Raw genomic sequence first — 13,001 nt, 5'->3', positions numbered from 1 at the left:
CTGGGGTTGTGGCGCTCATCTCGCTTTATTGGCCGAGGGAGCCGGTGTACAGCTTCCGGGTCATGTGGCCAGCATGACTAAGCCACTTCTGGCGAACCAGAGCAGTGCACGGAAACGCCGTTTACCTACCCGCCAGAGCAGTACCTATTTATCTACTTGCACTTTGACGTGCTTTCGAACTGCTAGGTTGGCAGGAGCTGGGACCGAGCAACGGGAGCTCACCCCGTCGCAGGATTCGAACCGCCGACCTTCTGATCGGCAAGTCCTAGGCTCTGGGGTTTAACCCACAGTGCCACCCGTGCCCCCCATAATTGGATATTAAATGGCAAAAGAGGAATAAAGAAATAGAACACAATTGCAATCAGTTCTTTTGTCAATAAACGTCCCTCCCTGGATCTCTGCTTGTGATTCATTCATCAAATATACCTTCAGGGTGCACTGAACTCCTGATTAATTGAACATTGATAAGCAGATGGTGATGCTGCAGAGCAACATGGGCCAAATGTTCACAACTCTTTTGGGCACTGTTTAATAATCTTGTTATTTTGGAAGGAAGTAGCAGAATAAATACTGTCCTAAACATATTTCACATGTTCAATTTATGTATGCTGTTCTGGGATATGATCCCGAGATATAGGCCATGTCACCAGTAAATGTACCTAGCTCTTTAGGGGCACCACTTACAAAACATAGAATTCAGTGCCCCCAGTGTTCAACATCTGTTGAAGGACTTGCTGGATAAAGTTGTTTTATTATTAGTATTAGTATTATTCCCTGCACATCTGGCTGGCGTTCCTCAGCAACTCTGGGCGGCTTACAGCATATATAAAACATAGTAAAACATCAAACATTAAAAACATCCCAATACAGGACTGGCTTCAGATATCTTCTAAAATTTGTGTAGTTTTTTTATCTCCTTGACATCTGAAGGGAGGGCATTCCACAGGGAGGGCGCCACTACTGAGAAGTCCCTCTGCCTGGTTAGATAACACAAAAACAGCATTTAATAAAATAGTAAACCTGAGAAACCCCAAAATGCTTCAGAAGACTGGGTTAAGAACGAGATGTTTTTATTAGCATGCATTACAGCACAATTCTGTTTGTGTTTGGAAACATGGCTCTCTGTATTCAGTAAGGCTTAGTCTCAGGTAAACATGCTTAACCTTGCAAATGTGCAGCCCAGTCCAAAGCATGTTTTCTCGGAAGTCACAATTAAGTGTCCACAGGGTTGCAACCTTGAACTACCAGCACATGCAAACTTATATGAGAGTTCGTCTCAGTGAGATACGTAGGACTGGCTTCTGCATAAACATCAGGGCAGCCTGAATATGTTTAGAGCCACAAACCTAAAAGTTGCCCAAACAAAATGGTGGGCATTAATTTGGGCGGAAATATTTATATTTTTTAAATGTGAAGGACTATGCCTAGGCATGGAACGCGGGTGGTGCTGTGGGTTAAACCACAGAGCCTAGGACTTGCCGATCAGAAGGTCGGCGGTTCGAATCCCCGCAATACGGTGAGCTTCGGTTGTTTGGTCCCTGCTCCTGCCAACCTAGCAGTTCGAAAGCACGTCAAAGTGCAAGTAGATAAATAGGTACCACTCTGGCGGGAAGGTAAACGGCGTTTCTGGGCGCTGCTCTGGTTCGCCAGAAGTGGCTTAATCATGCTGGCCACATGACCCGGAAGTTGTACGCCGGCTCCCTCGGCCAATAAAGTGAGATGAGCGCCGCAACGCTAGAGTCGGTCATGACTCGACCTAATGGTCAGGGGTCCCTTTACCTTTACGCCTAGGCATGCAACTTTTAAAGGGAATTATTAAAAACCCAATTCTATTGTCAGTACAGTTTGATTCACTGCAAACTTGAAATGCCATCAATAGCTGCTTATGGGTATAAAGATGTGAATAAGGACTAAACAAGAGGTGGATGAGAAATGTTTCTGGTATTTCATTGCCTCTTTTCGTTTCCTGTCAGCAAGAACAAAGCACAAACTTCTGCGCTATGTTAAATTATATTTGGCAACTTGCTGTACGATTTTAATATACATGTTTTATTTTGCTTGTTTCCTTTAGTGGCCATCAGATTCACAAGAAGCAGCCACTAAAGAACTCTCAGCAGGATCACAGTTTGTGGGCCTGATGGCAGTACTTATAGCCTGCTTTTCAAGTGGATTTGCTGGAGTGTATTTTGAGAAAATCTTGAAAGAAACAAAACAGTCAGTATGGATCAGGAACATTCAGTTGGGTGAGTCTTGTTTCGAGAGAAACACAGAACGGAGATTCAGATTTCCAGCAGAATCTAATCAGAGTGCCTCAACATGCTTTTGTGTAATTAAAGTGTTACAGAAGCATATGCCAAATTTGCCATTAACTTTGCTAACAGGAACTCTATAAACGCTGCATCCTGTTCGGAATACAATTGTTGTTCATTTAACATCTGAGTCAGCTTGTTTTGTTTGATTTGATATCATCTAATGGGTGCTAAATATGGTGGCTGAGATCCAAACCACAGTGCAACTAAAATTCTCTTTTAGGGGATTTTTTAATGCTTTGTCATTTTCCACGAGGGTCCTCTGTTTAAAGATTTAAAAGTCAAACACTCCGTCTTAAGTGTCGCAAGTTCACGGGCAAACCTAAGATAAGACTTTGGATCCTGGCTCATGTATTGTACTAGAACTAGATTAAATTTTGACCGCATGTTTCCAATTTAAAGCATAATCTTAATGTGGCAGTTAGTTATGCCTTTATTTTAAAAATAAACTGGGAATATCATGTATCCTGCAAACATTTTCTTGATGAATACTTAAATCCCTCCCCCCATGTCTGTAATAGAATTGTGTAATAAAAACACACATGAATTTCTTCTGTTTAAAACAAAATATATCATTTCTCAACAACTGATTACAGGATTATGGACTGCCATTTTAAAAATATGATTGCATTATATTTGTAGAGATATATTATGAACCTGTAGAAAAGCTCCTCTCCAGTTCATAGGTTAGATCTGAATTGACTGTACAATTGTGCTATGAGACCTCATGTTAGCAGTTGAATCCATCCTTATTAATTTTGCTAATTGCCTTTCTCCTAAATGCACTCAAGGCAGCATTGAAAAATCCAGTATTGGTTACACAGTAAAATAACTATAACAGTAAAATGTAACTGCAATTTTTTTTAAAGCACAGGAAAATAGAAATGCATTTACAGTATGACTGCATCTTACAAGGGTGTTTGGTTCCAAGGGTTCAGCAGACACAGAAAAACGCATATATATTGAAATTCTTGGAACTGTCCCCAAGCGAGCATCCCTGGCATTCTGGAGCCCATGCACTGAGAAAGACAGAGAATTTTAAAGCAGATCTTAAAAAGTGGGGAGGCTTATATTTTTATTCTGTTTACTTATTTTAAACTGTATACGCCAGCTTTCTTCACAAGCAACAATTGGTGCACCACTTTCCTATAACAAATTGCTCCCAAAGCAAATAATAATAATAATAATAATAATAATAATAATAATAATAATAATACCCTGCCCATCTTGCTGGGGTTCTCTGGGCAGCTCCCAACAAAGATTAAAAATACATTAAAACATCAGTCATTAAAAACTTCCCTCAAGAGGGCTGCCTTCAGATGTCTTCTAAACGTCAGATAGTTGTTTATCTCTTTGACATCTGATGGGAGGGCGTTCCACAAGGCGGGCGCCACTACCGAAAAGGCCACTACCAAGAAAACGCTCCTTCAGGTATATAAAACAGAAAAGCAATGAACAATGAAACAGTTTGCAGCTAATAAAAATGCAAAAATGTAGCCTCAAAATGAAGAACTTGTAGCTTCAGATCAAAATAGCCTTTTTAAAAGGGGAAACTCTTAAAAGCGACAGACTCTCAGATTAAAAGCTTGCTTTAATAAATACATTTTCAAATCTAAGGGGAAAGACAGATATGCTTTTGACAGATGTGCTGTGAGCATCTTGTTTAGGGCTTTAAATATCATAATAGCCTGCTCCAGGTGGGTGCCAGTTTCAACCGCCGCGGGCTGAACACCATGCCCAGGGTGGTGAGCAGTCATTTTCCAGCGGCCAGCTGGCATAAATTCCCTGGCCAGCCACATTGCAGGGCAGAACAGCCCACCAAGACTAAAGCTCAAACTGCCCAGTCATGGGCAATCAATAGGGTGACGCTTGGTTGGTGGACCTGGGCGAGGGAATTTGCGCTCTGATCTGGTGGCTAAGGATAAAAGGATAAAAAAATCATAACAAAGGCCTTGAACAAGAGAAGCAGCCAGTTTACTTTTTACCTATGACCAGCACCTGCCAGTAAACGGACAGAGCTTTATATTAGTTGCAAGCACCAGGACATGATTTGGGATTCCCCACGTGGAGCACATTAATTGACGCAGGAGGGGACCAACCTGCGTGAATTAAGGTGAATTAAGAGAGGTGAATTAAGAGAGTTTCTTCTTTTATTTTTGCCGTTCATTTCACTGTGCTTTAAAAAATCTGTCTCGTCTTTTTTAGGATTTTTTGGCAGCATATTTGGCTTGATGGGCGTGTACATTTATGATGGGGAACTTGTATCGAAGAATGGATTTTTTCAAGGTTACAACCAGCTCACCTGGATAGTCGTCGTTCTGCAGGTAATGCATCCGGAGTTACATTTTTACCCCAAAATCAGCAGAACTTACTCTCTCGCAGGATAAACATGTCAGTTTTCTGGGATATGTACCGCTGCATCTTATTGAGGAGGGTCAATTATCTTTATAGTGGTACCTTGGGTTAAGTACTTAATTCGTTCCGGAGGTCCGTTCTTAACCTGAAACTGATCTAAACCTGAAGCGCCACTTTAGCTAATGGAGCCTCCTGCTGCCGCCGTGCCGCTGGAGCACAATTTCTGTTCTCATCCTGAAGCAAAGTTCTTAACCTGAAGCACTATTTCTGGGTTAGCAGGGTCTGTAACCTGAAGCGTATGTAACCTGAAGCATATGCAACCCGCGGTACCACTGTGTTCAGTTCAATTACTAGTTTAAAATACTTTGACTTATTAAACAGCCCCCCCCCCCCATAATCAGACATTATTTCTCCTAAACTGAAATATACGTATGTTGGCAAATTCCACCACGAAATCAAACTTCTAACACAAAGCATAATGTCTCTTCAAGACGGTGCCTTTTGTGACATGTGCAGGTGTCATCTTATAAGAGTTTCGTTTTTTACTTCAGGTTATTCATATGCAGATTTATACAGATTTAATTGACAAAACCCCAATTAATCAACTAACTTTTCTTCATTCAGTTGACAGCCCTATTATTAATGTAATATAATTTTGAACTTCCTCACCCTACATTATGGGTAAGCAAACTAAGGCCCGGGGGCCGGATGCGGCCCAATCGCCTTCTAAATCCAGCCTGTGGACGGTCTGGGGATCAACGTGTTTTTACATGAGTAGAATGTGCGTTTTTATTTAAAATGCATCTCTGGGTTATTTGGGGGGCATAGGAATTTGTTCTTCTTTTTTTCAAAATATAGTCCGGCCCCCCCACAAGGTCTGAGGGACAGTGGACCAGCCCCCAGCTGAAAAAGTTTGCTGACCCCTGCTACATGTTAGTGTTAACAAATACCTATTTAATGCAATACTTACAAAAGCCATAGGGGAGGTGCCATCTTTGAATAGACAGTCTTCCATTTTCTTTGCATAGTAAGGAAGGCCTCTTCTTCAAAGTTTTCAAATATGATGACAACTTACTTTTCAATGTTTTGTCAGGCACTTGGAGGCCTTGTCATAGCTGCTGTTATAAAATATGCAGACAACATTTTAAAAGGATTTGCAACATCTTTGTCTATTATACTGTCAACATTAATCTCATACTTCTGGCTGCAAGATTTTGTCCCTACAAGGTAAGAGTACGTTATATAAATAACTTGAAATTTGTGTCTCAACTGATTCTAAGTAAATTTAACTGCTTAGGTTAGTACGCATGCTAAATACATTGCAATAGGATGCAGCCTTTGTATTTTATCGTGCAGAATGGTAGTTGTCATGCGGATTACAAAATATAGATTCTAGTCGGAGTCTATCAAAGGTTATAAAATGCACATTTATGGTCGCTTGTGTCACTATTTCAGTACCTTTTCACATGCTTCTTTCTGACCGACTCAGTTTTTATGGCCGAATTTCACTGATTTACTTCATTAAACTTACTACACTGTTCTTGGTGTTAAGCTAGACATAAACTGTGCAGTTCTTGTGTAGCCTGGTGATTTTTTAAAAGTTTTTTAAAAGTTAAGACCGAATTGCTGGGGACACGAGTATTATCATGACCACAGCCTTCAGGGAGAGGAGATATAACCCTTATCTCTCCAACAACATGACGAACCCCCTGCTCCTGCAAATTTTGCAACTCATTTCCCTCCATGTTGCGATTCCAATAAAAATTGCTCCCCCAGTTTATTATTAATTAAGATTAATTAATTAATTAATATTAAGAGAGCCAGTGTGGTGTAGTGGTTAAGAGCGGTAGTCACGTAATCTGGTGAACTGGGTTCACGTCTCCGCTCCTCCACATGCAGCTGCTGGGTGACCTTGGGCCAGTCACACTTCTTTGAAGTCTCTCAGCCCCACTCACCTCACAGAGTGTTTGTTGTGGGGGAGGAAGGGAAAGGAGAATGTTAGCCGCTTTGAGACTCCTTAAAGGGGAATGAAAGGCGGGATATCAAATCCAAACTCTTCTTCTTCTTCTTCTTCTTAATTAATTTTTTTGAAAAAGAAAAACTCCAAGCATGGCTGTTAACCATGCAACTGAAATACCTTTTAATTTGGCCATTAATTTCAGTGGGTTTATTCTGAGCCAAACATACTACTTTTCGTTTCCGCTAAGATCAACATATGCAAAGAGTAATGGTCACAGTGTTTTACTGTTTAGGGAAGGAAATAAGAAATTAAGGCATTTTAGACTACTTCCATATTAATCTAGACTCAAATATTTTTCAGAGTGATTCTTTGAAATAGGTGGTATATATCTTTATGTAAAACCATATTATGAATTTGTGTTCCCCCCCCAAAAAACCCTTCATTGTGAGTTTCATTGAATACAAAGGAACTTGATTACAAGTACATATGGTTCAGATAGCAACTGTAAGACATTTAAAAGAGCTCTACCTCTTTCCTCAAAAAAATCTCTGTATCTGCTGATCCTGATTTTGTTTAGTGTTTAAACCTGAGGTGCTATCCGCAAGATCTACAATAACTAAAGTTACAGTTCAACCAGAAGCCCATTATTAATAGCTCAAACATTAACTCAGACAAGGAAAATGATCAAATTCAGTATGCCAGAGTGCAAAACATCTAGCTGAGTCAGCCTTGGTTTGCTACTAATTTTCACTGGTATAACATTCAAGTAACACAGTCATACCTTGGTTCTCGAATGGAATGCGTTCCAGGAGTCCGTTCGATTCCCAGAACTGTTCGAAAACCAAGATGCGGCTTCTGATTGGCTGCAGAAGCATCCTGCAGCCAATCGGAAGCTGTGGAAGCCATACTGGACGTTCGGCTTCCGAAAATCGTTCGAAAACTGAAACACTCACGTCTGTTTTTTTATTGTTCGGGAGCCAAAACGTACGAGTTCCAAGGCGTTCGACAACCAAAATACGACTGTATATATTTTTGAAACCAATATTCACCTTCTGTTGTTGGACTAATGTTGGGCATCCTGAGTTCTAATTCAGTACATACTCAGGTACAGTGGTACCTCGGGTTAAGAACTTAATTTGTTCTGGAGGTCCATTCTTAACCTGAAACTGTTCTTAACCTGAGGTACCACTTTAGCTAATGGGGCCTCCTGCTGCCACCAAGCGATTTCTGTTTTCATCCTGAAGCAAAGTTCTTAACCCGAGATACTATTTCTGGGTTAGCGGAGTCTGTAACCTGAAGCGCCTGTAACTTGAAGAGTCTGTAACCCAAGGTACCACTGTATCAGTATTTGCCTGGCAATTGTAATCAAACCGTACATGAACTAAACAACTAAACTAAACAGTGGGGATTAGGTGTTTTTCAGAAAGTTTAATGGGGATTAGACACACAAATGGCATGCCCATTTAAAGCCCTCCAAAGCCTCACCCAACAGGGTCAACATAGATTAGGCTTTTATTGATGGAGCATGTTGCCCCTCTAGCTGCTCCAAATTCCATGGTCCACCCACTTCTTGTGCAGATTCTTTTCCATTGCTGAGCTGTGCCAGTTCTGTTCATCAGATGTGAAAAGCTCAATTTGATATCATTCAGTGTGAGCAAGTCTGAGTCCTGTTTTTCCTGGTGGAAAAGCAGTTCCTTCAGCAAAAGTGTTTTTGGGAAAACCTCTGAGGATTGGGGATTTTTGCAAGCCCCCAATCAGTGACTTCGTCTGCTTGTATGACTATCACTGGCGTGTCAGGATTTCTGTGTAGAGAACTGCTATGGCAACCAAACTGCTGCGCTACCCTTAGAAGCATACAATATTGGCTCCCGTTTATGATGGAGGAAGGAAGATTTTTGGCCTAAAGGTTCTTGCTGCTCAGCTGCAATTTCATGTGCCCTAGCACAGCCTTCAGGTAAGAACAGGGGCGATTGACACGTTACACCATCTGGTAGAATGAAGAAAAGATCTATCATCTTCTCCTTTAGAATGGGAGCCAGGGAACAAGGAGGGCACTATTGATAGTGCACCTGCAATGGTTTCCCTTGTTTGACACTCAGGGTTGTAGCTCAGGAACAGAGTAGTACATGCTTTTGATGCAATGCTCTCTATTGCAGTCCTTGATGGTGTAATGTGTCGATCACCCCTGTTCTTACCTGAAGGCTGTGCTACAGCACATGAAATTGCAGCTGAGCAGCAAGAAACTTTAGGCCAAAAATCTTCCTTCCTCCATCATAAACAGGAGCCAATATTGTACAGTGGTACCTCGGGTTACATACACTTCAGATTACATACGCTTCAGGCTACAGACTCCACTAACCCATAAATAGTACCTCGGGTTAAGAACTTTGCTTCAGGATGAGAACAGAAATCGTGCTCCTGCAGCGCGGCGGCAGCGGGAGGCTCCATTAGCTAAAGTGGTGCTTCAGGTTAAGAACAGTTTCAGGTTAAGAACGGACCTCTGGAATGAATTAAGTACTTAACCCGAGGTACCACTGTATGCTTGTAAGGATAGCGCAGCAGTTTTGTTGCCATAGCAGTTCTCTACACAGAAATCCTGACACGCCAGTGATAGTCATACAAGCAGACAAAGTCACTGATTTGGGGCTTGCAAAAATCCCCAATCCTCAGAGGTTTTCACAAAAAACACTTTTGCTGAAGGAACTGCTTTTCCACCAGGAAAAACAGGACTCAGACTTGCTCGCACTGAATGACATCAGATTGAGCTTTTCAGGTAGGATTCGGAAAAACCATTTATACCATTTATAAAACCCTTCTACAGCCAGTCATTGATTGAGCTGGACGAGCCGACAGTTTGATTTTCCATCGGGCAGCTTCTTATGTTCCCAAGTTGAACATAAGTTGATTAGAATCTTTCCTTTCCTTATTTGCATACTTTTAAGAGAGAATATTAAAACACCAGCAGTACATTCAGTCAGAAACGGAAGAAAAATATTTAACGCCAATAGAGATATCTTAGAGCAGGTACATACTGCCTGAATTTTGAAAGCCCACTCTTTTGATAGCCACAATTTTTTTATACCCTGAATTTTGATGCACATTTTTTCAGCCATTTTGAACCCTGCAGCCTACATATTGGGCTTCTCAGTCTAAGCCACCGTCTTCCATGCCTGTGGAAGTGTCCAAAGCAAAACAATGGCTTTTTTGTCCAATTCTCTCTCAGACAACATCATGAGACTTTAACAGTAACCATTTGCAAGCTGGGAAGTTCTGTCGTGTTGCCGTGCAAAAGCCTCATATTTGCTCACTGCATCTATTTAATAAGGCACTATTTTATCACTTTTATTTTATTGTTCCAGTTCCTTTGCAGACCTCTGTATGTGTCCTGGCGTTTCATTATATGACCAGGTTAAGAGAAAAGCCAGATATCTGCTTGTACAAAGAATGGGGAAATGGGAAAAGCAAAACTAATGAACATTTTGGCCATAAAATAAATACATTGAAGTAAATGATATCTAGTTTATGAATGTATATGGTCTTAAGTCTCCCCCCCCCCTTTTTTTTCACTTTCAGTGTTTTTTTCCTTGGGGCCGTTCTTGTAATAGCTGCTACATTCCTATACGGTTATGATCCAAAGCCTGCGGGGAATCCTATTAAAGCATAGCAGAATCTTCAGTGCCAGCCCTTTTTTTTGCAAAAACTGTGCATTAAGGACCTCAAAATAATTATATGGAGGACCACCAAGCACTGGAATGGAAGAGTTTACATGGTATCTGAAGAACGACAACATATTAAAATAATGGTTTATGGGAGACCAAACTACAGAAAGACAGAAAACAGTATGTACCTCTGGAAACGAAGGAAGTCCTAGAACAAAACTTGAAGGGAACACGTTGCACCTAATACCTACCATTAAAAATGCTTCCTGCTTGAACTCTGAGGTTAAATCAGAATTATTTACTGTAATTGACAGCTGCAGAAATGCCCTATGCACTCTTCTTGCAAGAGCACATGACATTTGTTGAATCATACCTTTTTTCTTTTCTTTTTTTTGCAAATTGACTGTTTCATCTTAGTATGTTTTTTTTTTTTTGTAACTTGCTGTATATTTGTAATGATCAAATCAAAGTGAAATAAGACTTGGTGCAACCATGGCGTTTCTGATTTGGTATTCCGATTTGAACCCCTGCAAAGTAGGATTGAATTGTTCTCATTGCAGACATTTTATATATTTTATATAGAAAGCTGTACAAGTAAACAGAAATTGGTGTTGGGAAACATATCTATACACATTTCTAACGGTCACGAGAAACTTTTTTGATAAGATTCCCAGAGAGGAAGGATTTGAATCCACAAGTAATAAAAAGGATTACTCAGAAGTGTTGTGGGGATCAGGTCACAACGTACGCTGCTGCAGCACTACCATTGAGTCTGACCAAAGGCTTCGTAAAAACAAATCGAAGAGGCATAGCTACTGTGCTTTTATTCAACAAAAGGCTATGATAGCATGCCAGAGTTGGCACCAGATATGGATGTGTGTGTTCAAAGAGCAAATCCTTTTTATATAAAGATATAAAAGCAAAAAAAAAAAAATCTTGTAATTACCTTACAGTGCATTACATTGCTTCAAAATTTAATTTGAAAATATTTTAAACTGTATTTTTAAAATTAGCCATGGAAATGTTTAAAGGTATTATCGTTCCTTTTGGAGCCATGGTGATATATCATGTGAATATACTGTATTATATTACAGAGCTTTAAACACACACACACACACACACACACACACACACACACACACGTAAGAATTATGTAACAGAGAGTGGTTTTTGTCCAGTCTTGTGAAGAATACATGCTAACTGTATTAATATTGATAACATTATTGTGCAATGAGTATAGGGCATAATTTCTCCTGGTACGAGGGATTGCCAAAGAACCTTCTTTCCTTCATCCTGGAATGGCTGGGCAAACTTTCTTGGAACACTTGTTGCAGCTTAATATTGTGGGCAAATCTGGTATTAAACTGCTTACGGTAACATATCAAAAGTAATGAAATGTCTACAAAACACCCCACTTACACATCTGTGTAACAACCATGGTTCTTCTTGCCTTCTGCCCCAACATGTTTCTAATAATAATAATAATAATAATTAATAATAATAATAATAATTTATTATTTATACCCCGCCCATCTGGCTGGGTTTTCCTAGCCACTCTGGGCAGCTTCCAACAAAAGATTAAAAATACATTAAAACATCAGTCATTAAAAACTTCCCTAAACAGGGCTGCCTTCGGATGTCTTCTAAATATCAGATAGTTGTTTATTTCTTTGACATCTGATGGGAGGGCGTTCCACAGATGTCAAAGAAATAAATGGATGTTTCTGTGATGCTGCTAGGAGTCTCAGAGCACTCTTGTGATTCTCACAGCTACAATGCTATGGGTTCTTTGTGGGGAGCTATGAGTTACGTTAATTTAATGTTCCTTTGCTCCAGAATTAGTCTATTAAAATATTTCAGAGCATAATTCCATGCATTTCTGCTCAGGTGCAAGTTCCCATTACATTCAGTGGGACTTTCTCCCAGGTTAAGAGTGTATGGGATTGAAATCTCAATGACTATGTGAATCAAGCAGTCCGTTAAGTCAAACCTAATAAAAGTGTCGGGTTAGTGCACAGCTTTCTTTCTTTTTTACGGCAAAGAATTAATTTACAAACGGTGCATTAATGATCGCTTTTCTGCAGCGTTTCCACTGGTTCAAAGTGAAAGTAATTTATATTCCAGACATTGGCATTAGCAAAGAAATAAAGTGTTTATGAAAACAAAGGAGCTTTTATTTTTATTTTTTCAAAATTGTAATGGTGATTTGACCAACCATATTTAACAAAAAATGCTATATCGTTTTGACTATCAGCTGATGTATCCACCCCCCCCATTTGTTTACCAGTCTTGAACCTCATTTATAAGTCATTGTTTTAGTGTTACAAGGAGAAAATGGGAAAGTTTATCAGACTGTTGTGATACTGGCTGAAACTAATCTCGAGAGTATGTTATGTTGTATTGTGATCATGATTTCAGGCAGCGGAACTATGCATGTTTTGAAGAAATTCTACCCATTTGTGCAAGAAATCCAGTGCACATATTGTTGGATCTGTTACACAGAGGAGGTAGGTGTCATACCAACAGATAAATCATGGGTAGGCAAACTAAGGCCCGGGGGCCGGATCCGGCCCAATCGCCTTCTCAATCCAGCCCACAGACGGTCCGGGAATCAGCATGTTTTTACATGAGTAGAATGTGTCCTTTTATTTAAAATGCATCTCTGGGTTATTTGTGGGGCATAGGAATTTGTTCATTTTCCCCTTCAAAATATAGTCT

General features: G+C 40.1%; 1 protein-coding gene across 3 annotated transcripts in view; it reads left to right on the top strand.

Annotated features, from left to right (window-relative positions):
- The window catches only part of SLC35A3 (solute carrier family 35 member A3), a 29,072-nt gene extending 16,623 nt beyond the window's left edge, over positions 1-12,449 (top strand). For all 3 annotated transcript variants that reach the window (XM_083620513.1, XM_083620511.1, XM_083620512.1), the window contains exons 5-8: positions 2,072-2,243; positions 4,515-4,633; positions 5,758-5,891; positions 10,198-12,449. In XM_083620513.1, the coding sequence (XP_083476639.1) occupies positions 2,072-2,243; positions 4,515-4,633; positions 5,758-5,891; positions 10,198-10,288 (516 nt within the window). In that variant the 3' untranslated portion in view covers positions 10,289-12,449. The remainder of the gene's footprint in view (positions 1-2,071; positions 2,244-4,514; positions 4,634-5,757; positions 5,892-10,197) is intronic.
- Positions 12,450-13,001: the final 552 nt, after the last annotated feature.

Source organism: Podarcis filfolensis (genome assembly GCF_964270895.1).
Source record: "Podarcis filfolensis genome assembly, chromosome: 6".
In the NCBI taxonomy this organism is placed as follows: domain Eukaryota; kingdom Metazoa; phylum Chordata; class Lepidosauria; order Squamata; family Lacertidae; genus Podarcis; species Podarcis filfolensis.
Note: the sequence above shows the minus strand (reverse complement) of the source record. Positions and strands in the feature narration are given on the sequence as shown.